This window comes from Bombina bombina, chromosome 6 (genome assembly GCF_027579735.1).
Source record: "Bombina bombina isolate aBomBom1 chromosome 6, aBomBom1.pri, whole genome shotgun sequence".
Lineage (NCBI taxonomy): Eukaryota > Metazoa > Chordata > Amphibia > Anura > Bombinatoridae > Bombina > Bombina bombina.
In genome coordinates, this window is record NC_069504.1 from 307,651,752 (window position 1) to 307,678,128 (window position 26,377).

Genomic DNA, 26,377 nt, shown 5'->3' on the forward strand with positions numbered 1-26,377 from the left:
AGGGACACTGAACTCAAATGTTTTCTTTCATGATTCAGATAGAGCATGAAATTTTAAGCAACTTTCTAATTTACTCCTATAATCAAATTTTCTTCATTCTATTGGTATCTTTATTTGAAATGCAAGAATGTAAGTTTAGATGCCGGCCCATTTTTGGTGAACAACCTGGGTTGTCTTTGCTGATTGGTGGATAAATTCATCCACCAATAAAAAAGTGCTATCCAGAGGTCTGAACCAAAAACAAGCTTAGATGCCTTCTTTTTCAAATAAAGATAGCAAGAGAACGAAGAAAAATTGATAATAGGAGTAAATTAGAAAGTTGATTAAAATTGCATGCTCTATCTGAATCACGAAAGAAAAAAAATTTGGGTTCAGTGTCCCTTTAATTAACCCTTTTTGCATGGGTTATATGCATGCAGCAGTGCAATGACAAAATGCTCTCACAGTTTACAGAATATTCTTTTTGTAGTTTTATAGCCCTTTAATTTGCATAGCCAAGTGACATATTAACTTAGTAGACGTGGGCGTTCGGATGTTCGTTAGCATCTGAATGGGGAAGAATATGGCCGCTTGTGCCGTTCGGCTCTTTTCGGATCCACATTTTTATTTTTGTCAAATTGCAACACATTACAATTTGTGCAAATCCAGTTTGTAGTGTGTTGCACTTTCACAAGAATAAACGTGGCTTTAAAAAAAGAGCCAAATGTCACAAGCAGCCTCCTTTCCAAAGCCAAATGGTACGAGCAGCATCCTTTTTACGGATCCAAAGCTAAAAGGCACGAGCGGCCTCCTTTTTTCCGCATCAAAAGCCGAATGACACGAGTAGCCTCCTTTTGCCACATCCAAATGCCCACATCTAAAACTTAGTGCACACATGCATGCTAGTTATTTCAAATCATACAATGACAGATAATTACATTTAGTCCTCACAATGTCTTGTATACAGCTGTGTTTAGGAGGATTGTTTTGTATTTTTCAGCAATCTCCCCTCCAATTCCCCTTCCATTAGAATTTGCAAATCTTTGCTTTCTCCCAATATTTATGCATCATACGCTGATCGTTCATTATTTTATTTTGCCATGGCAAAAAGCTGGAGAGATTAGTTTTATGTGAAAGGGATACCAGTCCGAGACACAGTTGCTGTCCTATGTTGTAACATGTACTAAAGAGAACTCTCTTTTATTCTACCAACAAGATTCACTAAAGAGAACTCTCTTTTATTCTACCGACAAGATTCACTAAAGAGAACTCTCTTTTATTCAACCGACAAGATTCACTAAAGAGAACTCTCTTTTATTCAACCGACAAGATTCACTAAAGAGAACTCTCTTTTATTCTACCAACAAGATTCACTAAAGAGAACTCTCTTTTATTCAACCGACAAGATTCACTGAAGAGAACTCTCTTTTATTCTACCGACAAGATTCACTAAAGAGAACTCTCTTTTATTCTACCAACAAGGTTCACTAAAGCAAACTCTCTTTTATTCTACTGACAAGATTCACTAAAGAGAACTCTCTTTTATTCTACCGACAAGATTCACTAAAGAGAACTCTCTTTTATTCTACCGACAAGATTCACTAAAGAGAACTCTCTTTTATTCTACCGACAAGATTCACTAAAGAGAACTCTCTTTTATTCTACCGACAAGATTCACTAAAGAGAACTCTCTTTTATTCTACCGACAAGATTCACTAAAGAGAACTCTCTTTTATTCTACCGACAAGATTCGCTAAAGAGAACTCTCTTTTATTCTACCGACAAGATTCACTAAAAAGAACTCTCTTTTATTCTACCGACAAGATTCACTAAAGAGAACTCTCTTTTATTCTACCGACAAGATTCACTAAAGAGAACTCTCTTTTATTCTACCAACAAGGTTCACTAAAGAGAACTCTCTTTTATTCTACCCACAAGATTCACTAAAGAGAACTCTCTTTTATTCTACCCACAAGATTCACTAAAGAGAACTCTCTTTTATTCTACAGACAAGATTCACTAAAGAGAACTCTCTTTTATTCTACCCACAAGATTCACTAAAGAGAACTCTACAGACTTTTTTTAGAGTTGCACAACTGGAGGAGCTTGATGTTGAGTCCTTTCTGAACTGATTTAAATATCTAATAGTTTAGTATGTTCTGTTTTAAAAGGGTAAAACAGTTCTAACTGTCGTTCTCTGAGTGTGAATGGCATTTAACCAGGAGCGCATCTAACTACTAATTTGGACTATGAATCACTTGCCTTTTGACTTAATGATGCAAAAAGAAAAAAATATTTTTTAGTACATTTTTGTACTTTTGGTATCTGAAAATTAACAATATTCATTGCTTATAACCCTACCCTATCAGAATAAACTAACCACTGTCTCTCCTCACTGTTGTAGAAACTTCAAGTCATTCCCCAAGCTCATATAATCATCCAATACAACCTTTTGTTCATCTTAGTGTGTAAGGTCTTTGGAGCAAGTCCCCTTTTTTTCTTTTGTGTCAATCTGTATTGCCAAGTCTATTTTTTTGAGTTTAACATTATGTATAACTGTGATGTACTGTACACTTATTTTATTGTGTATTCAGTTCTGCAGAACATGGTGATGTGTTACAAATACATGGTAATAAAAACAGCTCCATAATACCTTTAACAATGTGAAGAACCATAATTAAATGTAAAAACATTATTATGTTATGTATTCATACCTATTCCATTTACCAGACAAAAATCATGTTAAAACATTTAAGACATCAATAAAAAAAGATAAAAAATATATTGCATAGGCACTGTCTGCAACTGAAGTTAATTCACATAAATCATTTACTATATTTACAATAAATGTACTTTCAATTCTGAAAACGTTATATTTATTTACTTTCATTCTCAGGATACTTAACTTCATTTTCATCTTCTGTATTTGTGTACTTCTTGTAAAATTAAAACAGTAGAACATTTACTCATTATTTTCCTCTAACATATAAATGAGATCCTATGGTTTGATATTTGCTGATTTTATTAGTTATTACAACTAATGTAGGGGTATAATATAACCCTTTATCAAATTATTTATTTACAATTCAAGGAGTAATTTTTCCGGAAAAATGTCTTTTAAAACAGAAAAAAAAGATTCTTAACTAGGATGTCAGGACATTTGTGAGTGTAATATTATTAGTATATATTAGCAATTAAGCACGGCATATGCATAGAGAATAAATGCTTAAAATTATTAATTCAAGGGACAACCCCTGAAAATATCCAAGTATATTAATCTTATCTCCTTTGAAATTATGGTGTATAATGTTGCAGGAGCTTTGGTTTATATCGGATGCACTCAAGTCTCTCTTTGGGAAGGGGTAGACACAATTTCCATAGGTGAATTACAGGAAAACATGATTAAAAACTTTATTTTTATATTACATTAAAACGACATATTACATATTTTGCCTATCATGTATACCATAGAGCAACATATAAAAAATAGTAAAAAGACTTTACACTTAAAATGAAAAACATTAAGTGCATGGTTAGTGCTCACTGACTGACAAGGACAACTCCCACAGAAAAAAAGTTAGTTTATTCAGCACAGCAACATCCGTTTATCAAAAAACAAAGCTCTGCAACATTGAAAGAACCAAATATTGTGCCCAGAACCAAACAGAACAAAATATTTTGTACATTTAATGGAGTCCTCAAACATCACACACGTATTAGAAATGTTTTGTTTGTCACATAAAAAAAAAATACATATTAAGATAATGAAAATCACTGCTAAACAATGGAATATGTTTTAGCGATTCTTATCATGTGTGAATATAAAGCTCTGAATATTGTTGCTATACAGAAAATGTATCCACGGTTAATTTGACAGAAATAGCAATAGCAAATTGGAGCATAATATAGTGAAATAATTAACCAATATTAAATACATGCACTATTACAGTCTAAAATTAGAAGAAAAAAATAACTAAAAAAAAAATATTAATTGTTGGTACTCACCTTGCAAATATTCTGTGTTGGTTGATTGTACCTTCTTTGGTGGCTTTACAGGCACGTGTTTATTTTCATTGTGTTTGAACAACGCCAGTCGCACAGCAGGATCTAAATGAAAAAGTACATGCTAAAGTTAAAAGGGCATGATACGTTTTGGTCTGCTTAAAGCTTATTTTATTCTTTTTTTCAAGATTTAAAAGGCAAAGAAAATGATTTTTTTTCTGAGGTCAGGATATGAAAACAATAAACTATGAGAAATGATCCGTAGAATGAAGGCAGCCCTGCATACGAATTGGGATTGCTTTGCTTATTATACAACTTGAAAGCATTCTAGTTAATGAGAATCAAAATGGCTACATTGACTTATTTTAAATGTACTGATAAAAGCTGGTTTTCTTTGAATATGTCTTAGGGCCATTCATACTACATAGACCAAAACATGTTCTTTATTAACTGCTAAAACAAAATAAAGCTCTATATTCATATTCACTGTATACAAAGTTAATTTTGCTTCATTTTGTAACCAAAAGTTCCAGTTTATGCTTTCAATGAATGGATTTAAAAAGGTTAATTCATGGCATGAAAGAAATAAAATTGGCCTAAAATTAGTAAATTATATATATATAAAAAAACAAAACAAAATAATAAAAATGGAAATTCCAAACAAAAGTTTTATAAAAATAATATATTGTTCTTTACAAAAAGCAAAAGAATTAGTATCGGATATTGCAACAGTATCTATAAGCCAGCTTATATAAATATACTTTTAGCTCTTAATTTAAAAAAAAAAAAATATCTTATTTTTTTTATAATTACCCTTGTTTGACTGTATAATAAAAATGTAACAAAACTTCTCTAATCAAGAAGCGGCAAAGCACTGCAGATGAAAATACTGAAAACCTAGACTGTCATATTTCTAAAACCTTGAATCAATTTTTCTAATACAATTTCAACTTCAAAGCATGTCTGTGGCATCATGCTTTTCATTTGCTTGAGATGTGTCTCTTCAAAACTTAATGCTTCTAAGAATCTTCATCTGAAAACCACAAGTATTGAAATTTGAACTCGGAGTCTAGATATCAAGTTCAATGTATTGATATACTAACTATCATTAGTCTTGTTTTATTGTATATATCTTAGATTGTGATTTCAACATAAAGCTATTTTATTCTGAGCTTAAATACTGTATACAACGTTCATATTAAAAACATATTATTAGTAACAGATCACACAGTTACGGTAAGGGACTACAAACGTGTGTTTGTAACTTATCTCAAAATAGATAAGTTACTCTCTAATTGGTGACATCTTTTTATGGATAAACATATAATCTTTCAAGTATCTGGTAGTCAAGCATTCATGACATTCGAGGATTGCAGTATGGGAGCCACTGCAGCGGGTATGAGAAATTAGAACACACAAAAAATAAAGACAAATAGCACTAGATAGACTTGATTAAAGTTCTAATAAGTTATAACCCTACATTTGAAACACTTTTATTGACTTGCTTGACCGTAAAAAAAAAATTCTTTCCTTAAAGCTATTTAAAAAATGTGCAAGTAAAGGAATCTTTGGGGTCCTATGTCATTGGAACTAGACTATAAAAAATGTAAACGGTGTGGAAAAATGAAATGAGATATGGTAAATAATAACATTCTGAAGCATTTGCGCACTAAAATGTAAAGTAGATTTGTTATGAAATATGGTGATGTCAACGGTACTTGTTGGCACGTATAACATTTGTGATTACTATTAACCTTATTTTAAAAAGCCATATGTAGATGATCACTAGTCTATAGATGCACATACCAACGCAGACCCTCTCTGCAATTACTATTATATGGAAAACTAACAATATAATATCCGCTTGTTGTTTAATGTGAAACGTCCTAGATTTACTAAAGTATTTAGAGAACATTCCAGTGATCATCCTTTATCCAATAAGATTTGGAGAGTTCCCTCAAACTTTACTGAACATAGTCAACAAAAATAACATTGTAATTACGGATTTGTCTAATCTGAGAATTCTCTGTATTTCTTGGTTTATCTCTAAATGATACAAATAAGGACCATGCCATTAAAATACCTAAAACCTTGTAAGAACAAACTATAGATTTATTTTTACAATTATTGGTGATGAAAATGTTTACGCAAAGAGAAAAAAAAGTATTACCAGCTTACTTTGCATCAGAAGATGGATGGAGGCCCAGATATTTCGCATAGCATATCTATACATACTTCTAAAGAAGCGTGATTTGAAGTTCAGTTACAACTCGTTAGCCGCAGAAGTGAATGTGACTCTGCCTATTAGACATTTTGTTTTGGATATATGTTTATCTACCTATTGGGGAATTATATGTGAAGCTAGTCTTTTGATCATCCTATGACGAGCAGTGTCAGGGAGCTAAGGAATTTGCTTGTCTGAGAAGTCAAAGGCATGCCACAGTATATGATATAACAAAGCAATGCCGGCCACCCAAGGCAGAAAACTAGCTGGGAGAGGTTTTATAATAGTAGAGATGTGCTCTTCAATATATATGAAACTTTAGATCTATGCACTGTGTATATGTTTTTTGTTTAGCTAAACATATGCTGCAAGAAAAGTAAAAACGTTTAATGCTATCCCACAAAGAAAACTCATGCTCACTAAATACAAGGAAAAAACTGTGTTCCTATTAAACTATTCCTTAGTATTGCGACTTTTACTATTACCTGATTCTGTTAAACAGTTTTTTATATTTAATTTTATATTCTAATGAAAACAACGGTATTAAGTGAATAAACTTACAAACATCTCATTTAAACCTTGATAAAGTATTTGCATTAATTTATATTAGTTATTATATTTTCTATTACACTTCCTTCATTTATTTGAATGCCATAATGTACATATTTTATTAATCAATTGGATTTTTGTCTTAATGAATGTGTTAACAGCGTGTTAAGTATTTTAATTACGTAGCTGTGTAATCTCTTTGCTCCTATACTATTTCACACACCTGAACTATGACATCAACAGCACAGCAAACTAATGCTAACGGTTGATTGTTATTACTGTAATTATCACTTGACAACGATAAGGCCATGAGTCTTCTGATATAGCTCTATGGTGTACAGCAGCCAGCCAAAACCCCCAACATATGATTAATGATATATGTCACCTGTCAGCTGGACAGACATAAAACTACTTAAAGGGACAGTCTAGTCAAAATTAAAAATTCATGATTCAGATAGAGCATACACATTTAAACCACTTTCCAATTTACTTTTATCATCAAATTTACTTTATTTTTTCTTGGTATTCTTTGTTGAAAGCTAAACCTAAGTAGGCTCATATGCTAATTTTTAAGCCCTTGAAAGCCACCTCTTATCTCAGTACACTTTGACAGTTTTTCACAGCTAGACGTGATCCTCCCATATAGATAACATTGTGCTCACTCCCACTGAGGTATTTATGAATCAGAACTGATTGGACAAAATGCAAGTCTGTCAAAAGAACTGAAATTAGGGGGCAGTCTGCAGAGGCTTAGATACAATGTAATCACAGAGGTAAAAAGTATATTAGTATAACTGTGTTGGTTATGCAAAACTGGGGAATGTGTTATAAAGGGATTATCTAACTTTTTAAACAATAAAAATCTGGAGTAGACTGTCCCTTTAAATAAAGGGACCAGATTGTCAGTTATTCATAATAAAATACAGCACATTTCAGAAATGTCCTGTGTTAAATTTAAACAGTTATTCCTTATCAACAAACAATTTCAAACAATTTTTAGATAGCCGAGAATGTACTGTAATACTATTACTTTCTATTCTGCTATTAATGATTGAAAAATATATGTCTCACTAATTTTATTAAAAGAAACATGAAACCCAAAATTTGCCTTTTGTATTTCAGATAGAGCATACAATTTTAAACAACTTCCCAATGTACTTCATTTATCTAATCAGTTTCATTTCCATTGACATCATTTGTTGAAAAGTATACCTAGGAAAGCTAAGGAGCTGGGAGCTAGCAGCTTATTGGTCAATACACATACATGCCTCTTGTGATTGGCTTACTGATGTCTTCAGATAGCTCCCAGTAGGGCATTGCTGCTACTTCAAGAAAGAATAACAAAGGTATGAAGCAAAAACATAATTTATGTAAGAATTATGTAAGAGTTTCCCAAACCTCAAATTTCCTATAAATACACCCCTCACCACACCCACAATTCAGTTTAACGAATAGCCAAGTAGTGGGATGATTAAGAAAGGATTAAAAAGCATCAACAAAATAATTTGGAAATAATTGTGCTTTATACAAAAAAAAAATTCATAACCACCATAAAAAATGGGGTGGGCCTCATGGACTCTTGCCAATATGAAAGAAATGAATTTATCAGGTAAGTTCTTACATAAATTATGTTTTCTTTCATGTAATTGGCAAGAGTCAATGAGCTAGTGACGTATGGGATAGCAATACCCAAGATGTGGAACTCCACGCAAGAATCACTAGAGAGGGAGGGATAAAAATAAAAATAGCCATTTTCCGCTGAAAAAATTAATCCACAACCCAAAATATAAGTTTATTCTCATAAATGAAAGGAAAAAACTTAAATGCAAAGCAGAATAATCAAACTGAAACAGCTGCCTGAAGAACCTTTCTACCAAAAACTGCTTCCGAAGAAGCAAATACATAAAAATGGTAGAATTTAGTAAATGTATGCAAAGAAGACCAAGTTGCTGCTTTGCAAATCTGATCAACCGAAGCTTCATTCTTAAAAGCTCACAAAGTAGAGACTGATCTAGTAGAATGAGCTGTAATTCTCTGAGGCAGGGCTTGACTCGACCCCAAATAAGCTAAATGAATCAAAAACTTTAGCCACAAAGCCAAGGAAACAGCAGAAGCCTTCTGACCTTTCCTAGAACAAGAAAATATCACAAATAGACTAGAAGTCTTCCTGAAATCATATTATAAATATCATAATATTTTAAAGCTCTTACCACATCCAAAGAATGTAAGGATCTCTCCAAAAAAATCTTAGGATTAGGACACAAGGAAGGGACAACAATTTATCTATTAATGTTGTTAGAATTCACAACCTTAGGTAAGAATTTAAATGAAGTCCGCAAAACCGCCTTATTCTGATGAAAAATCAGAAAAGGAGATTCACAAGAGAGAGAGCGGATAATTCAGAAACTCTTCTAGCAGAAGAGATGGCCAAAAGAAACAACACTTTCCAAGAAAGAAGTTTAATGTCCAAAGAATGCATAGGCACGGAGGAGCCTGTAAAGCCTTCAAAACTAAATTAAGACTCCAAGGAGGAGAGATTGATTTAATGACAGGCTTGATACGAACCAAAGCCTGCACAAAACAATGAATATTTTAGCAATCTTTCTATGAAATAAAACAGAAAGAGCAGAGATTTGTCCTTGCAGACAAACCTTTATCCAAACCATCCTGAAGAAACTGTAAAATTCTAGGAATTCTAAAAGAATGCCAAGAGAATTTATGAGAACACCATGAAATGTAAGTCTTCCAAACTTGAAAATAAATCTTTCTAGAAACAGATTTACGAGCCTGCAATATAGTATTAATCACTGAGTCAGAGAAACCTCTATGACTAAGTACTAAGCGCTCAATCTCCATACCTTCAAATTTAATGATTTGAGATCCAGATGGAAAAACGGACCTTGAGATAGAAGGTCTGACCTTAGTGGAAGTGGCCAAGGTTGGCAACTGGACATCCGAACAAGATCCGCATACCAAAATCTGTGAGGCCATGCTGGAGCTACCAGCAGCACGTTAGATTTCTCCATGATGATCTTGGAGATCAGTCTTGGAAGAAGAACTAGAGGCGGGAAAATATAAGCAGGTTGATAACACCAAGGAAGTGTCAATACATCCACTGCTTCCGCCTGAGGATCCCTGGACCTGGACAGGTATCTGGGAAGTTTTTTGTTTAGATGAGATGCCATCAGATCTATTTCTGGAAGCCCCCACATCTGAACAATTTGAGAAAACACATCTGGGTGGAGAGACTATTCTCCCAGATGTAAAGTCGGACGACTGAGGTAATCCGCTTCCCAATTGTCTATACCTGGAATATGAACCGCAGAAATTAGACAGGAGCTGGATTCCGTCCAAACAAGTATCCGAGATACTTCTTTCATAGCATAAGGACTGTGAGTCCCACCCTGATGATTGACATATGCCAAAGTTGTGACATTGTCTGTCTGAAAACAAATGAATGGTTCTCTCTTAAACAGAAGCCAAAATTGAAGAGCCCTGAGAATCACACGGAGTTCCAAAATATTGATTTGTAATATCACCTCATGAGATTTCCAAACTCCTTGTGCTGTCAGAGATCCCCAAATTGCTCCCCAACCTGAAAGACTCACATCTGTTGTGATCACAGTCCATGTTACACGAACGAAAGAGGTCCCTAGAATTAAAAGATGGTGATCTAACCACCAAGTCAGAGAAAGTCGAACTTGGGATTTAAGGATATTAATTGTGATATCCTTGTATAATCCCTGCACCATTGGTACAGCATACAAAGCTGGAGAGGTCTCATATGAAAATGAGCAAAGAGGATTGCATCAGATGCTGCAGTAATGAGACCTAAAACTTCCATGCACATAGCTATTGAAGGTTCTGACAGGCTGCAAACAATTTCAAACGTCTCTTGTCTGTTAGAGACAAAGTCATGGAAACTGAATCTATCTGGAAACCTGAAAAGGTTACCCTTGTCTGAGGAATCAAAGAACTTTTTGTTAAATTGATCCTCCAACCATGTCTTTAAAGAAACAACACTAGTTGATTCGTGTGAGATTCTGCAGAACGTAAAGACTTAGCGAGTACCAAGATATTGTGCAAATAAGGAAATACCGCAATACCCCGCTCTCTGATTACAGAGAGTAGGGCACCTAGAACCTTTGAAAAGATTCTTGTAGCTGTCGCTAGGCCAAAAGGAAGAGCAACAAATTGGTAATGCTTGTCTAGAAAAGAGAATCTCAGGTACTGATATTGATCTGGATGAATCGGAATATGAAGATATGCATCCTTTAAGTCTATTGTGGACATATAATGCCCTTGCTGAACAAAAGGCAGTTTAGTCCTTATAGTCACCATTTTGAAAGTTGGTACTCTTACATATCGATTCAAAATCTTAAGATCCAAAACTGGTCTGAATGAGTTTTCTTTCTTTGGGACAATGAAAAGATTTGAATAAAACTAAAGAAATGAATGATACAAAAAAGAAGGCGCCACCATAGTGCACAATCCGTGGCAAAAACACGCCGTCTGCGCCAGTATTGCTATACTTGCAGAATCCCAGACACTTGAGAAGTGTTACAAACGCCTCCTGGACTCTTAGGAGTCGTCCAGATAACTCTTGCTCTTTCCGATCAACTTGTTCTGAGTAGAATGTCCGTGTCTCACTGCTGCTTCTCTCGGCTGACACACACACAGTGACTTTCGTGATCTTCTTGTGTACCACAGTGCTGTACTGATATCTGTCCGGATGCAACACACTCTGTGTACACAGTAGATTTGCACTGGCCACAAGCTGAACAATACACCAATGTGTATGTGGATAAATTTGTGGAACAAAATCTTTAAAAGTATAAAATTACTTTATTTAACACAACGTTTCTCGGTCTTACACGACCATTTCATCAGGTGTAAGACCGAGAAACATTGTGTTAACCCCTTAATGAGCGGACCATTTTTCAATTTTCTTACCCTTAATGACAATGGCTATTTTTACATTTCTGCAGTGTTTGTGTTTAGCTGTAATTTTCCTCTTACTCATTTACTGTACCCACACATATTATATACCGTTTTTCTCGCCATTAAATGGACTTTCTAAAGATACCATTATTTTCATCATATCTTATAATTTACTAAAAAAAAATAATAAAATATGAGGAAAAAATGGAAAAAAACACACTTTTTCTAACTTTGACCCCCAAAATCTGTTACACATCTACAATCACCAAAAAACACCCATGCTAAATAGTTTCTAAATTTTGTCCTGAGTTTAGAAATACCCAATGTTTACATGTTCTTAGCTTTTTTTGCAAGTTATAGGGCCATAAATACAAGTAGCACTTCGCTATTTCCAAACCACTTTTTTTCAAAATTAGCGCTAGTTACATTGGAACCCTGATATCTGTCAGGAATACCTGAATATCCCTTGACATGTATATATTTTTTGTTAGAAGACAACCCAAAGTATTGATCTAGGCACATTTTGGTATATTTTATTCCACCATTTCACCGCCAAATGCGAGCAAATAAAAAAAAAAACTTTACATTTTTCACAATTTTAGGTTTCTCACTGAAATTATTTACAATCAGCTTGTGCTATTATGGCACAAATTGTTGAAAAAGCTTCTTTGGGATCCCCTTTGTTCAGAAATAGCAGACTTATATGGCTTTGGCATTGCTTTTTTGTAATTAGAAGGCCGCTAAATGCTGCTGCGCACCACACGTAAATTATGCCCAGCAGTGAAGGGGTTAATTAGGTAGGTTGTAGGGAGCTTGCAGGGTTAATTTTAGCTTTAGGGTAGAGATCAGCCTCCCTCCTGACACATCCCACCCCCTGATCCCTCCCAAACAGCTCTCTTCCCTCCCCCACCCCACAAATGTCCCCGCCATCTTAAGTACTGGCAGAAAGTCTGCCAGTACTAAATAAAAGGAGTTTTTTTTTTTTTTTTTTTTTAATAAAAAAAATAAAATATTTTAGCTGTGATGGACTCCTGCCTTAGCCCCAACCTCCATGATCCCCCCCCCCCCCCAGCTCTCTAACCCTCTCCCCTATCTAATTGCGGCCATCTTGGGTACTGGCAGCTGTCTGCCAGTACCCAATTTGCACAAAAACAAAAGTATTTTTTGCTTTTTTATCTTTTTTGGGGAGTTTTCTGTAGTGTAGCAGCCCCCCACAATACCCCTACCCCCCTCCCCCTCCCAGATCCTTTTATATGATTTAAAAAAAAAAATCTTTCCCCCCCCCCCCCTTCCCTCATTGGTGTCAGTGGCCAGCTAATGCGCACGCGCGCCCCGCACGCTCCCGGCACCCGGCGTGCACATTGCACTTCTAGGAACCGGATGCCGGGTAGCGATGGGCCGCCCACCCACCTCCCTGTTGCGCTCCCACCCACCAACGAAATACCGGTGCAGAGAGGGCCACAGAGTGGCCCTCTCTGCATCGGAGTCTTCTAAAAAGGTATTGCAGGATGCCTCCATATGGAGGCATCACTGCAATACCCTGAGAGCTGCTGGAAGCGATTGCGATCGCTTCCAGCACTCTCCTAGACAACTGACGTACCAGGTACGTCCATTGTCATTAACTACTTGTTAATGCATGACGTACCTGGTACGTCAGTTGTCATTAAGGGGTTAAAGGGCCATAATACCCAAATGTTTAAACACTTGAAAGTGATGCAGCACAGCTGTAAAAAGCTGACTAGAAAATATCTCCTGAACAACTCTATGTAAAAAAGAAAGATATTTTACCTCAAAAGTTCCTCAGTAGCCACCTCCCATTGTAAAGGATTTCTAAGCAGCATTTTAGTGTGTCTGTCCTAGGACAGCTGAAAGGATAAGCCTCGTGCACTCTCATATTATTTCACCAATCAGGTAAAGGAAGCTTACTATGAAATCTCATGAGAGAGAAGTCAAATCTCATGAGATCACAGTAAGAGTTCATGACCTCAGCACTGCTGATTGGCTGCTGTTCATTTCTTCTTCATTTTTTTTTTTTTTTTTACCTGCAGCTGGGAGCAGGTGAAGTATAACTTTTTACACAGAACTTACTCTGCTGAGCTGAGGCGATTGTGAGGTAAAATATCTTCCTTTTTTACATAGAGATGCTCAGGTGATATTTTCCTGTCAGCTTTTTACAGTTATACTGCATCAGTTTCAAGTGATTTAGCATATGAGTATTATGTCCCTTTAAATAAAGTCATTTTATACTTTTAAAGACTTTGTTCCACAAATTTGTTTATCCAGATACACATTGGTGTATTGTTCAGCTTGTGGCCAGTGCAAATCTACTGTGTACACAGAGTGTGTTGCATCCGGACAGATATCAGTACAGCACTGTGGTACACAGGTAGAACACGAAAGTCACTGTGTGTGTCAGCCGAGAGAAGCAGCAGTACGACACGGACATTCTACTCAGAACAAGTTGATCGGAAATAGCGAGAGTGAGAGTTATCTGGATGACTTCTAAGAGTCCAGGAGGCGTTTGTGACACTTCTCAAGTGTCTGGGATTCTGTAAGTATAGCAATACAGGCGTGGACGGTGTGTTTTTGCCACTGATTGTCAACTATGGTGGCGCCTTCTTTTTTATATAATTCATTTCTGTAGATTTCTTCGCCTTGGGACACAAACAAGTGCTTAGAAGAAGCTGCCTGCCACCACTCCAACAGCAAGGAATCAGCTATATGTTGGACATCCAGACCGGACTTTGGACTTACACTGCACCATCATAGATAAGTGTTTTGTTTGTTTTGGAGTCTCAGACTCCATTTGGGACTTTCCTGCGAATCATGAACAAGTGTATTTGTGGTTATATATATATATATATATATATATATATATATATACAGGGAGTGCAAAATTATTAGGCAAATGAGTATTTTGACCACATCATCCTCTTTATGCATGTTGTCTTACTCCAAGCTGTATAGGCTCGAAAGCCTACTACCAATTAAGCATATTAGGTGATGTGCATCTCTGTAATGAGAAGGGGTGTGGTCTAATGACATCAACACCCTATATCAGGTGTGCATAATTATTAGGCAACTTCCTTTCCTTTGGCAAAATGGGTCAAAAGAAGGACTTGACAGGCTCAGAAAAGTCAAAAATAGTGAGATATCTTGCAGAGGGATGCAGCACTCTTAAAATTGCAAAGCTTCTGAAGCGTGATCATCGAACAATCAAGCGTTTCATTCAAAATAGTCAACAGGGTCGCAAGAAGCGTGTGGAAAAACCAAGGCGCAAAATAACTGCCCATGAACTGAGAAAAGTCAAGCGTGCAGCTGCCAAGATGCCACTTGCCACCAGTTTGGCCATATTTCAGAGCTGCAACATCACTGGAGTGCCCAAAAGCACAAGGTGTGCAATACTCAGAGACATGGCCAAGGTAAGAAAGGCTGAAAGAGACCACCACTGAACAAGACACACAAGCTGAAATGTCAAGACTGGGCCAAGAAATATCTGAAGACTGATTTTTCTAAGGTTTTATGGACTGATGAAATGAGAGTGAGTCTTGATGGGCCAGATGGATGGGCCCGTGGCTGGATTGGTAAAGGGCAGAGAGCTCCAGTCCGACTCAGACGCCAGCAAGGTGGAGGTGGAGTACTGGTTTGGGCTGGTATCATCAAAGATGAGCTTGTGGGGCCTTTTCGGGTTGAGGATGGAGTCAAGCTCAACTCCCAGTCCTACTGCCAGTTTCTGGAAGACACCTTCTTCAAGCAGTGGTACAGGAAGAAGTCTGCATCCTTCAAGAAAAACATGATTTTCATGCAGGACAATGCTCCATCACACGCGTCCAAGTACTCCACAGCGTGGCTGGCAAGAAAGGGTATAAAAGAAGAAAATCTAATGACATGGCCTCCTTGTTCACCTGATCTGAACCCCATTGAGAACCTGTGGTCCATCATAAAATGTGAGATTTACAAGGAGGGAAAATAGTACACCTCTCTGAACAGTGTCTGGGAGGCTGTGGTTGCTGCTGCACGCAATGTTGATGGTGAACAGATCAAAACACTGACAGAATCCATGGATGGCAGGCTTTTGAGTGTCCTTGCAAAGAAAGGTGGCTATATTGATCACTGATTTGTTTTTGTTTTGTTTTTGAATGTCAGAAATGTATATTTGCGAATGTTGAGATGTTATATTGGTTTCACTGGTAAAAATAAATAATTGAAATGGGTATATATTTGTTTTTTGTTAAGTTGCATAATAATTATGCACAGTAATAGTCACCTGCACACACAGATATCCCCCTAAAATAGCTATAACTAAAAACAAACTAAAAACTACTTCCAAAACTATTCAGCTTTGATATTAATGAGTTTTTTTGGGTTCATTGAGAACATGGTTGTTGTTCAATAATAAATTTAATCCTCAAAAATACAACTTGCCTAATAATTCTGCACTCCCTGTATATATATATATATATATATATATTTTTTTTTTTTTCCATTAATGTCACTATATTTTGATGTCATATTGCACTTGGTCTGGATAAGATCTAGTTATTTAGATTAGCACCTATCATTTCACATTTGTTGGGGCACTGATTTTTTTATATTTTGAGATTTGAATAAAACCCCAGACCCTGTTCCTGAAACGGAACTGGCATGATTACCCCTGACAACTCCAGATCTGAAACACACTTCAGAAAAGCCTGAGTCTTTACTGGGTTTACCGGAATGCGTGAAAAAATCTTCACACAGCCGGTCTTACTCTGAATCCTATTCTGTACCCCTGAGAGACAATACTCTGAATCCAATGATTTTGGACCGAATTGATCCAAACATCTTTGAAAAAATTTAATCTGCCGCCTACCAGCTGAGCTGGAATCAGGGCCACACCTTCATGCGGACTTGGGGGCTGGTGGTTTTGATCTCTTAAATGGCTTGGATTTATTCCAATTTGAAGAAGGCTTCCAATTGGAAGCAGATTCCTTGGGGGAAGGATTAGGTATCTGTTCCCTATTTTGTTGAAAGGAACGAAACCGGTTAAAAGCTTTAGATTTACCCTTAGGTTTTTTATCCTGAGGCAAAAAAACTCCCTCCCCCCCAGTAACAGTTGAAATTATTGAATCCAACTGAGAACCAAATAATTTATTACCTTGGAAAGAAAGATATAGCAATCTGGACTTAGAAGTCATATCAGCATTCCAAGATTTGAGCCATAAAAGCTCTTCTAGCTAGAATAGCTAAAGACATAGATTTAACATCAATTTTGATAATATCAAAAATGGAATAACAAATGAAATTATTAGCATGTTGAATCAACTTAACAATGCTAGATAAATCATGATCCGATACTTGATGCGCTAAAGTATCCAACCAAAAAGTTGAAGCAGCTGCAACATCAGCCAAAGAAATTGCAGGCCTAAGAAGATGACCTGAATATAAATAAGCTTTCCTCAGATAAGATTAAAGTTTCCTATCTAAAGGATATTTAAAAGAAGTACTATCTTCCGTAGGAATAGTAGTACGTTTAGCAAGAGTAGAGATAGCCCCATCAACTTTGGGGATCTTTTCCCAAAACTCCAATCTAACTTCTGGCAAAGGATACAATTTTTTAAACCTTAAAGAAGGAATAAAAGAAGTACCAGGCTTATTCCATTCCTTAGAAATCATATTAGAAATAGCATCAGGAACTGGAAAAACCTCTGGAATAACCACAGGAGGTTTATAAACAGAATTTAAGCGTTTACTAGTTTAACAAAGAACGAATAAACTCCAATTTAAATAAATAAGAGGATTTATCAGTGTCAATATCTGAGGCAGGATCTTCTGAATCAGATAGATCCTCATCAGAGAATGATAATTCAGTATGTTGCTGGTCATTTGAAATTTCATCAACCTTATGAGAAGTTTTAAAAGACCTTCTACTTTTATTAGAAGGCGGAATGGCAGACAAAGCCTTCTGAATAGAATCAAACCTGTGAATTTAAAAGAATTTATTTCTATCTTGTGCATTAGATGTTGAGGGAACAGCAACAGGTAATGAACTACTACTGATGGATACATTTTCTGCATGCAAAAGTTTATCATGACAACTATTACAAACCACAGCTGGAGGAATAATCACCACAAGTTTACAACAAATGCACTTAGCTTTGGTAGAATGACGCAATAAACGTTATCATTTTGCGCCCTCGCGAGCCTAATTCTGTCCGCAAATTTGAAAAATGACAGTCAATTGAAAAAAGACTACACTCCATGTAAGAAATAAATTTCTAAAAAATGCATTTCCCAGATATGAAACTGACAGTCTGCTAAAGGAAATATACTGAAACCTGAATCATGGCAAATATAAGTACAATACATATATTTATAACTTTATATAAATACATAGTGCCAAACCATAGCTGAGAGTGTCTTATGTAATACAAATATACTTACCTGAAGACACCCATCCACATATAGCAGATAGACAAACCAGTACTGAAACAGTTATCAGTAGAGGTAATGGAACATGAGAGTATATCATCGATCTGAAAAGGGAGGTAGGAGATGAATCTCTACGACCGATAACAGAGAACCTATGAAATAGATTCCTGTGAGGAAAACCATTGAATTCAATAGGTGATACTCCCTTCACATCCCTCTGACATTCACTGTACTCTGAGCAGAAACGGGCTTCAAAATGCTGAGAAGCGCATATCAACGTAGAAATCTTAGCACAAACTTACTTCACCACCTCCATAGGAGGCCTATTTGTAAAAACTGAATTGTGGGTGTGGTGAGGGGTGTATTTATAGGCATTTTGAGGTTTGGGAAACTTCGCCCCTCCTGGTAGGATTGTATATCCCATACGTCACTAGCTCATGGCCAATTACATGAAAGAAATTTATAACAGAATTTTATTGTTTACAAATGTATGCTCTATCTGACTCGTGAAAAAAATTGGTTTTCATGTCCCTTTAAACATACCATTATATATTTTCTGCTTTTATATTATTATAAAAAATATTATTGGCCAGATTACAAGTGGAGCGCAAACGTTTGCGCCCAAGCTATAAGGGGTTTATCGCGTGGGTTTATGCTCGTCGGGCTTACTGATGGTATTACGAGTTAAAAGTAAACGCGATCACTTGAGCGCAATCGCGTTTTACTCTAGAATGATTACCACGACTTCAGAGCTCTATTTAACTATTTCGCAAAACATAAAAGTTGCACAAAACACATAAAAAATGCATTAAAAGGTATAGTTACACTCATAATAACACTATCTAATAAAACTTATTAAAAAATATATTGCACAAAAATTTATAAAGGCTCAAAGATATGAGATCTCAGGGAAGACAAAGGGCTTTAACATTGAGAAACATAAACATAACATCTTTAGACATAAATATACATGTCTAAAGATGTGTATGTATGTATATAGATATGTCCATATATGTCCGCATATGTATTTATGCATTTATATGTGTATATATGTGTGTGTGTATATGTATTTACAGACATATATAAACACATAAATATATATATATATATATATATACAAGTGCATTTGAGTCAGTTAAATAGTTAAAAACATGTTAAACATGTTAAAGCATATTTATTCTATATTTATTTTTTAATAAAGGTTTTAACTATGTATTTACTGTAAATAATTGACATTACAATGTTCTGCACATAGCAGAATATGTTCTATGAATTTCTAAATGGCTATTGTTATATATATATCTGTATACTTACATATAACCATCTATATACAGTATATAGGTATAGACACAGTAGATATTTTATCAAAATTCTATCAGATGTAGAAATATTTATTTTTGAATAAATAGAAAATATTTTGTTATTTGAAGAACATTGGAATGTGAAATAACATAATTTATGTAAGAACTTACCTGATAAATTAATTTCTTCATATTGTCAAGAGTCCATGAGCTAGTGACGTATGGGATATACAATCCTACCAGGAGGGGCAAAGTTTCCCAAACCTCAAAATGCCTATAAATAAACCTCCCACCACACCCACAACTCAGTTTAACAAATAGCCAAGTAGTGAGGTGATAAAATAAGGAGTAAAAAAGCATACAAAAGAGGAACTGGAAATATAATTGTGCTTTTATACAAAAATCATAACCACCATAAGAAAAGGGTGGGCCTCATGGGCTATTGCCAATATGAAAGAAATTAATTTATCAGGTAAGTTCTTACATAAATTATATTTTCTTTCATGTAATTGGCAAGAGCCAATGAGCTAGTGACGTATGAGATAAAAATACCCAAGATGTGGAAGTCCACAGAAGAGTCACTAGAGAGGGAGCGATAAAATTAAAAAAAGCTATTTCCGCTGAAAAAAATAAATCCACATAAAAAAATGTCTTTCTCATAAATTTCAAGAAAAAAACTTATATCATAAGCAGAAGAATCAAACAGACAGCTGCCTGAAGAACTTTTCTACGAAAGACTGCTTCAGAAGAAGCAAATAGATCAAAATGGTCTTCTTTGCATACATTTACTAAATTTTACCAAGTTGCTGCTTTGCAAATCTGATCAACCGAAGCTTTATTCTTAAAAGCCCAAGAAGTGACAACTGATCTAGTAGAATGAGAGGAGACTGTCCCGCCTCCAAATAAGCCTGTTGAATCAAAAGCTTTAACAAAGATGCCAAAGAAATGGCAGAGGCTTTCTGACCTTTCCTAGGACCAGAAAAAAACAACAAATAGACTAGAAGACTTCCTGAAATCTTTAGTAGCTTCGACATAATATTTCAAAGCTCTTACAACATCCAAAGAATGTAAAGATCTTTCAAGAGTATTCTTAGGATTAGGACACAAGGAAGGAACAACAATTTCCCTAATAATGTTGTTAGAATTCACAACCTTAGGAAGAAATTTAAACAAAGTCCGTAAAACAGCCTTATCCTGATGGAAAATTAGAAAAGGAGACTCACAAGAGAGAACAGACAATTCAGAAACTCTTCTAGCTGAAGAGATAACCAAAAGGAACAATACTTTCCAAGAAAGTAATTTAATATCCAGAGAATGCATAAGCTCAAACGAAGGAGCCTGCAAAGCCTTTAAAACCAAATTATGACTCCAAGGAGGAGAAATTGATTTAATAACAGGCTTGATACGAATCAAAGCCTGAACAAAACAGTGAATGTCAGGAAGATTAGCAATCTTTCTATGAAATAAAACAGAAAGAGCAGAGATTTGTCCCTTCAAAGTACTTGCAGACAAACCTTTATCCAAACCATCCTGAAGAAACTGTAAAATTCTAGGAATTCTAAAAGAATGCCAAGATAGTTTATGAGAAGAACAACATGAAATATAGGTTTTCCAAAACCGATAATAAATCTTCCTTGAAACAGACTTACAAGCCTGTAGCAAAGTATTAATCAGTAAGTCAGATAAACCTCTATGACTAAGCACTAAGCGTTCAATTTCCATACCTTCAAATTTAGCAATTTGAGATCCTGATGGAAATATGGCCCTTGAAACAGAAGGTCTGTTCTTAACGGAAGTGGCCAAGGTTGGCAACTTGACATACGGACAAGATCCGCAAACCAAAATCTGTGAGGCCATGCTGGTGCTATCAGAAACACATGAGATTGTTCCATTATGATCTTGGAGATCACCCTTGGAAGAAGAACTAGAGGCGAAAAGATGTAAGCAGGTTGATTGGTAAAACCAAGGAACTGCGAATGCATCCACCATCTCTGCCTGAGGATCCCTGAACTTGGAAAGATACCTGGAAAGTTTCTTGTTTAGATGGGAAGCCATCAGATCTATTTTGGGAAGAACCCACATCTGTACAATTTGACAAAATACATCTGGATGGAGAGACCACTCCCCTGGATGTAAAGTCTGACGGCTGAGATAATCCACTTCCCAACTGTCTACACCTGGGATATGAATCGCATAAAATTAGACAGGAGTTGAATTCTGCCCAAGAAAGTATTTGAGATACTTCTTTCATCACTAAAGGATTGCGAGTCCCACCCTGATGATGGACATATGCCACAGTTGTGATATTGTCTGCCTGAAAATGAATAAATGATTCTCTCTTTAATAGAGGCCAAGCCTAAATAGCCCTGAAAATAGTACGGAGCTCTAAAATATTGATTGGTAACCTCGCCTCTTGAGGATTCCAAACCACATGTGCTTTCAGAGACCCCCAGACAGCTTCCCAATCTGTGAGACTTGCATCTGTTGAAAACACAGTCCAGGAAGGACTAACAAAGGAGGCCCCTTGAACAATAAGGTGATGGTTTAACCATCAAGTCAGAGAGAGACGAGTGTTGGGATTTAAGAATATCAATTGTGAAATCCGAGTATAATCAGTGTACCATTGATTCAGCATGCAAAGCTGCAGAGGTCTCATATGAAAATGAGCAAAGGGGACCGCGTCCAATGCTGCAGTCATGAGACCTAAAACTTCTATGCACATAGCCACTGAAGGGAATGATTGAGACCGAAGGTTTCGACAGGCAGAAAGCAATTTCATTTGTCTCTTGTCTGTTAAAGACAGAGTCATGGACACTGAATCTATCTGGAAACATAAAAAGGTGGCCCTTGTCTGATGAATCAAGAAACTCTTTGGTAAATTGATCCTTCAACCATGTCTTTGAAGAAACAACACAAGTTGATTTGTGTGAGATTCTGCTAAATGAAAAGATTGAGCCAGAACCAAGATATAATCCAAATAAGGAAACACCGCAATACCCTGCTCTCTGATTACAGATAGAAGGGTACCGAGAGCCTTCAAAAAGATTCTTGGAGCTGTCACTAGGCCAAATGGAAGAGCGACAAATTGGTAATGCTTGTCTAGAAAAGAGAATGCCAGAAACCAATAGTGGTCTGGATGAATCGGAATGTGGAGATACGCATCCTTTAAGTCTATTGTGGACATGTAATGGCCTTGCTGAACAAAAGGCAGAGTAGTCCTTATAGTCACCATCTTGAAAGTTGGGACCCTTACAAAGTGATTATAAAACTTCAGATCCAGAACTGGTATGAAAGAATTTTCCTTCTTTGGGACAATAAATAGATTTGAATAAAAGCCCAGACCCTGTTCCAGAAGTGGAATTGGTAAAATTACCCCTGCAAGCACCAGATCTCAAACAAGTTCAGAAAGGTCTGAGCTTTCACAGGATTTGTTGGAACGTGAGAGAGAAAAAACATAATTTACGTAAGAACATACCTGATAAATTCATTTCTTTCATATTAGCAAGAGTCCATGAGCTAGTGACGTATCGGATATACATTCCTACCAAGAGGGGCAAAGTTTCCCAAACCTTAAAATGCCTATAAATACACCCCTCACCACACCCACAATTCAGTTTAACGAATAGCCAAGAAGTGGGGTGATAAGAAGGAGCGAAAGCATAAAAAAATAAGGAATTGGAATAATTGTGCTTTATACAAAAAAATCATAACCACCACAAAAAAAGGGTGGGTCTCATGGACTCTTGCTAATATGAAAGAAATGAATTTATCAGGTAAGTTCTTACATAAATTATGTTTTCTTTCATGTAATTAGCAAGAGTCCATGAGCTAGTGACGTATGGGATAGCAGATACCCAAGATGTGGAACTTCCACGCAAGAGTCACTAGAGAGGGAGGGATAAAAATAAAGCCAGCCAATTCCGCTGAAAAAATAATCCACAACCCAAATCAAAAGTTTTAATCTTTATAATGAAAAAAACTGAAATTATAAGCAGACGAATCAAACAGAAACAGCTGCCTGAAGTACTTTTCTACAAAAAACTGCTTCAGAAGAAGAAAACACATCAAAATGGTAGAATTTAGTAAAAGTATGCAAAGAAGACCAAGTTGCTGCTTTGCAAATCTGATCAACAGAAGCTTCATTCCTAAAAGCCCAGGAAGTAGAAACTGACCTAGTAGAATGAGCCGTAATCCTTTGAGGTGGGGATTTACCCGATTCTACATAAGCATGATGAATCAAAGACTTTAACCAAGACGCCAAAGAAATGGCGGAAGCCTTCTGACCTTTCCTGGACCCAGAAAAGATAACAAATAGACTGGAAGTCTTCCTTAAATCTTTAGTAGCTTCAACATAGTATTTCAAAGCTCTAACTACATCCAAAGAATGTAACAATCTTTCCTTAGAATTCTTAGGATTAGGACATAATGAAGGAACAACAATTTCTCTACTAATGTTAGAATTCACAACCTTAGGTAAAAATTGAAAAGAAGTCCGTAACACTGCCTTATCCTGATGAAAAATCAGAAAAGGAGATTCACAAGAAAGAGCAGATAACTCAGAAACTCTTCTAGCAGAAGAGATAGCCAAAAGGAACAATACTTTCCAGGAAAGTAATTTAATGTCCAGAGAATGCATAGGTTCAAACGGAGGATCCTGCAAAGCTTTCAAAACCAAATTAAGACTCCAAGGAGGAGAGATCGACTTAATGACAGGTTTGATACGAGACAAAGCCTGAACAAAACAATGAATATCAGGAAGATTAGCAATCTTTCTGTGAAAAAGAACAGAAAGAGCAGAGATTTGTCCCTTCAAAGAACTTGCAGACAAACCTTTATCCAAACCATCCTGAAGAAATTGTAAAATTCTAGGAATTCTGAAAGAATACCAGGAAAATTTATGAGAAGAACACCAAGAGATGTAAGTCTTCCAAACTCGATAATAAATCTTTCTAGAGACGGATTTACGAGCCTGTAACATAGTGTTAATCACTGAGTCAGAGAAACCTCTATGATTGAGGATCAAGCGTTCAATCTCCATACCTTCAAATTTAATGATTTGAGATCCTGATGGAAAAATGGGCCTTGAGATAGGTCTGGTCTTAATGGAAGTGTCCAAGGTTGGCAACTGGCCATCCGAACGAGATCCGCAAACCAAAACCTGTGTGGCCATGCTGGAGCCACCAGCAGTACAAATGAACGCTCCAATAGAATTTTGGAGATCACTTTTGGAAGAAGAACTAGAGGCGGAAAGATATAAGCAGGATGATAATTCCAAGGAAGTGACAATGCATCCACTGCTTCCGCCTGAGGATCCCAAGTTTCTTGTTGAGATGAAAGGCCATCAGATCTATTTCTGGAAGACCCCAGATTCGAACAATCTGAAGAAAAACCTCTGGATGAAGAGACCATTCGCCCGGATGTAACGTCTGGCGACTGAGGTAATCCGCTTCCCAATTGTCTACACCTGGGATATGAACTGCAGAAATTAGACAGGAGCTGGATTCCGCCCATACAAGTATCCGAGATACTTCTTTCATGGCTTGAGGACTGTGAGTCCCCCTTGATGATTGACATATGCCACGGTCGTGACATTGTCTGTTTGAAAACAAATAAACGATTCTCTCTTTAGAAGAGGCCAAAACTGAAGAGCTCTGAAAATCGCACGGAGTTCCAAAATGTTGATTGGTAATCTCGCCTCCTGAGATTCCCAAACCCCTTGCGCTGTCAGAGATCCCCATACAGCTCCCCAACCTGATAGACTCGCATCTGTTGAGATCACAGTCCAGGTTGGACGAACGAAAGAGGCCCCTTGAATTAAACGATGGTGATCCATCCACCAAATTAGAGATGATCGAACATTGGGATTTAAGGATATTATTTGTGATATCCTTGTATAATCCCTGCACCACTGGTTCAGCATACAAAGCTGGAGTGGTCTTGTGTGAAAACGAGCAAAAGGGATCGCATCCGATGCAGCAGTCATGAGACCTAAAATCTCCATGCATAAAGGGAACAATTGAGACTGAAGGCTTCGACAGGCTGAAACCAATTTCAGACGTCTCTTTTCTGTCAGAGACAAAGTCATGGACACTGAATCTATTTGGAAACCTAAAAAGGTTACTCTTGTCTGAGGAATCAAGGAACTCTTTGGTAAATTGATCCTCCAACCATGTCTTTGAAGAAACAACACAAGTTGATTCGTATGAGATTCTGCAGAATGTGAAGACTGAGCAAGTACCAAGATATTGTCCAAATAAGGAAATACCGCAATGCCCTGTTCTCTGATTACAGAGAGAAGGGCACCGAGAACCTTCGAAAAGATCCTTGGCGCTGTTGCTAGACCAAATGGAAGAACAATAAACTGGTAATGCTTGTCTAGAAAAGAGAATCTCAGAAACTGATAGTGATCTGGATGAAATGGAATATGCAGGTATGCATCCTGTAAGTCTATTGTAGACATATAATGCCCTTGCTGAACAAAAGGCAGAATAGTTCTTATAGTCACCATTTTGAATGTTGGTATCTTTTCATAACGATTCAATATTTTTATATCCAGAACCGGTCTGAAAGAATTCTCTTTCTTTGGTACGATGAATAGATTTGAATAAAACCCCAGACCCTGTTCCAGAACTGGAACTTGTATAATTACCCCAGCTAACTCTAGGTCTGAAACACATTTCAGAAATGCCTGAGCCTTCACTGGATTGACTGGAATGCATGAGAGAAAGAATCTTCTCACAGGCGGTCCGGTCTTACTTTGAAACCTATTCTGTACCCTTGTGAAACCATGTTCTGAATCCAAAGATTGTGAACCGAATTGATCCAAACATCTTTGAAAAATCGTAACCTGCCCCCTACCAGCTGCGCTGGAATGAGGGCCGCACCTTCATGCGGATTTAGGGGCTGGTTTTGACTTTCTGGAAGGCTTAGATTTATTCCAGACTGGATTAGGTTTGTTCCTTTAGGGGAA

At 36.5% G+C, this 26,377-nt stretch overlaps 1 protein-coding gene across 1 annotated transcript in view; it reads right to left on the bottom strand.

Moving 5' to 3' along the window:
• The window catches only part of LRRIQ1 (leucine rich repeats and IQ motif containing 1), a 725,247-nt gene that overhangs the window by 334,448 nt on the left and 364,422 nt on the right, over positions 1–26,377 (bottom strand). Inside the window, exon 22 of the mRNA XM_053716929.1 lies at positions 3,985–4,086. Within this exon, the coding sequence (XP_053572904.1) occupies positions 3,985–4,086 (102 nt within the window). The remainder of the gene's footprint in view (positions 1–3,984; positions 4,087–26,377) is intronic.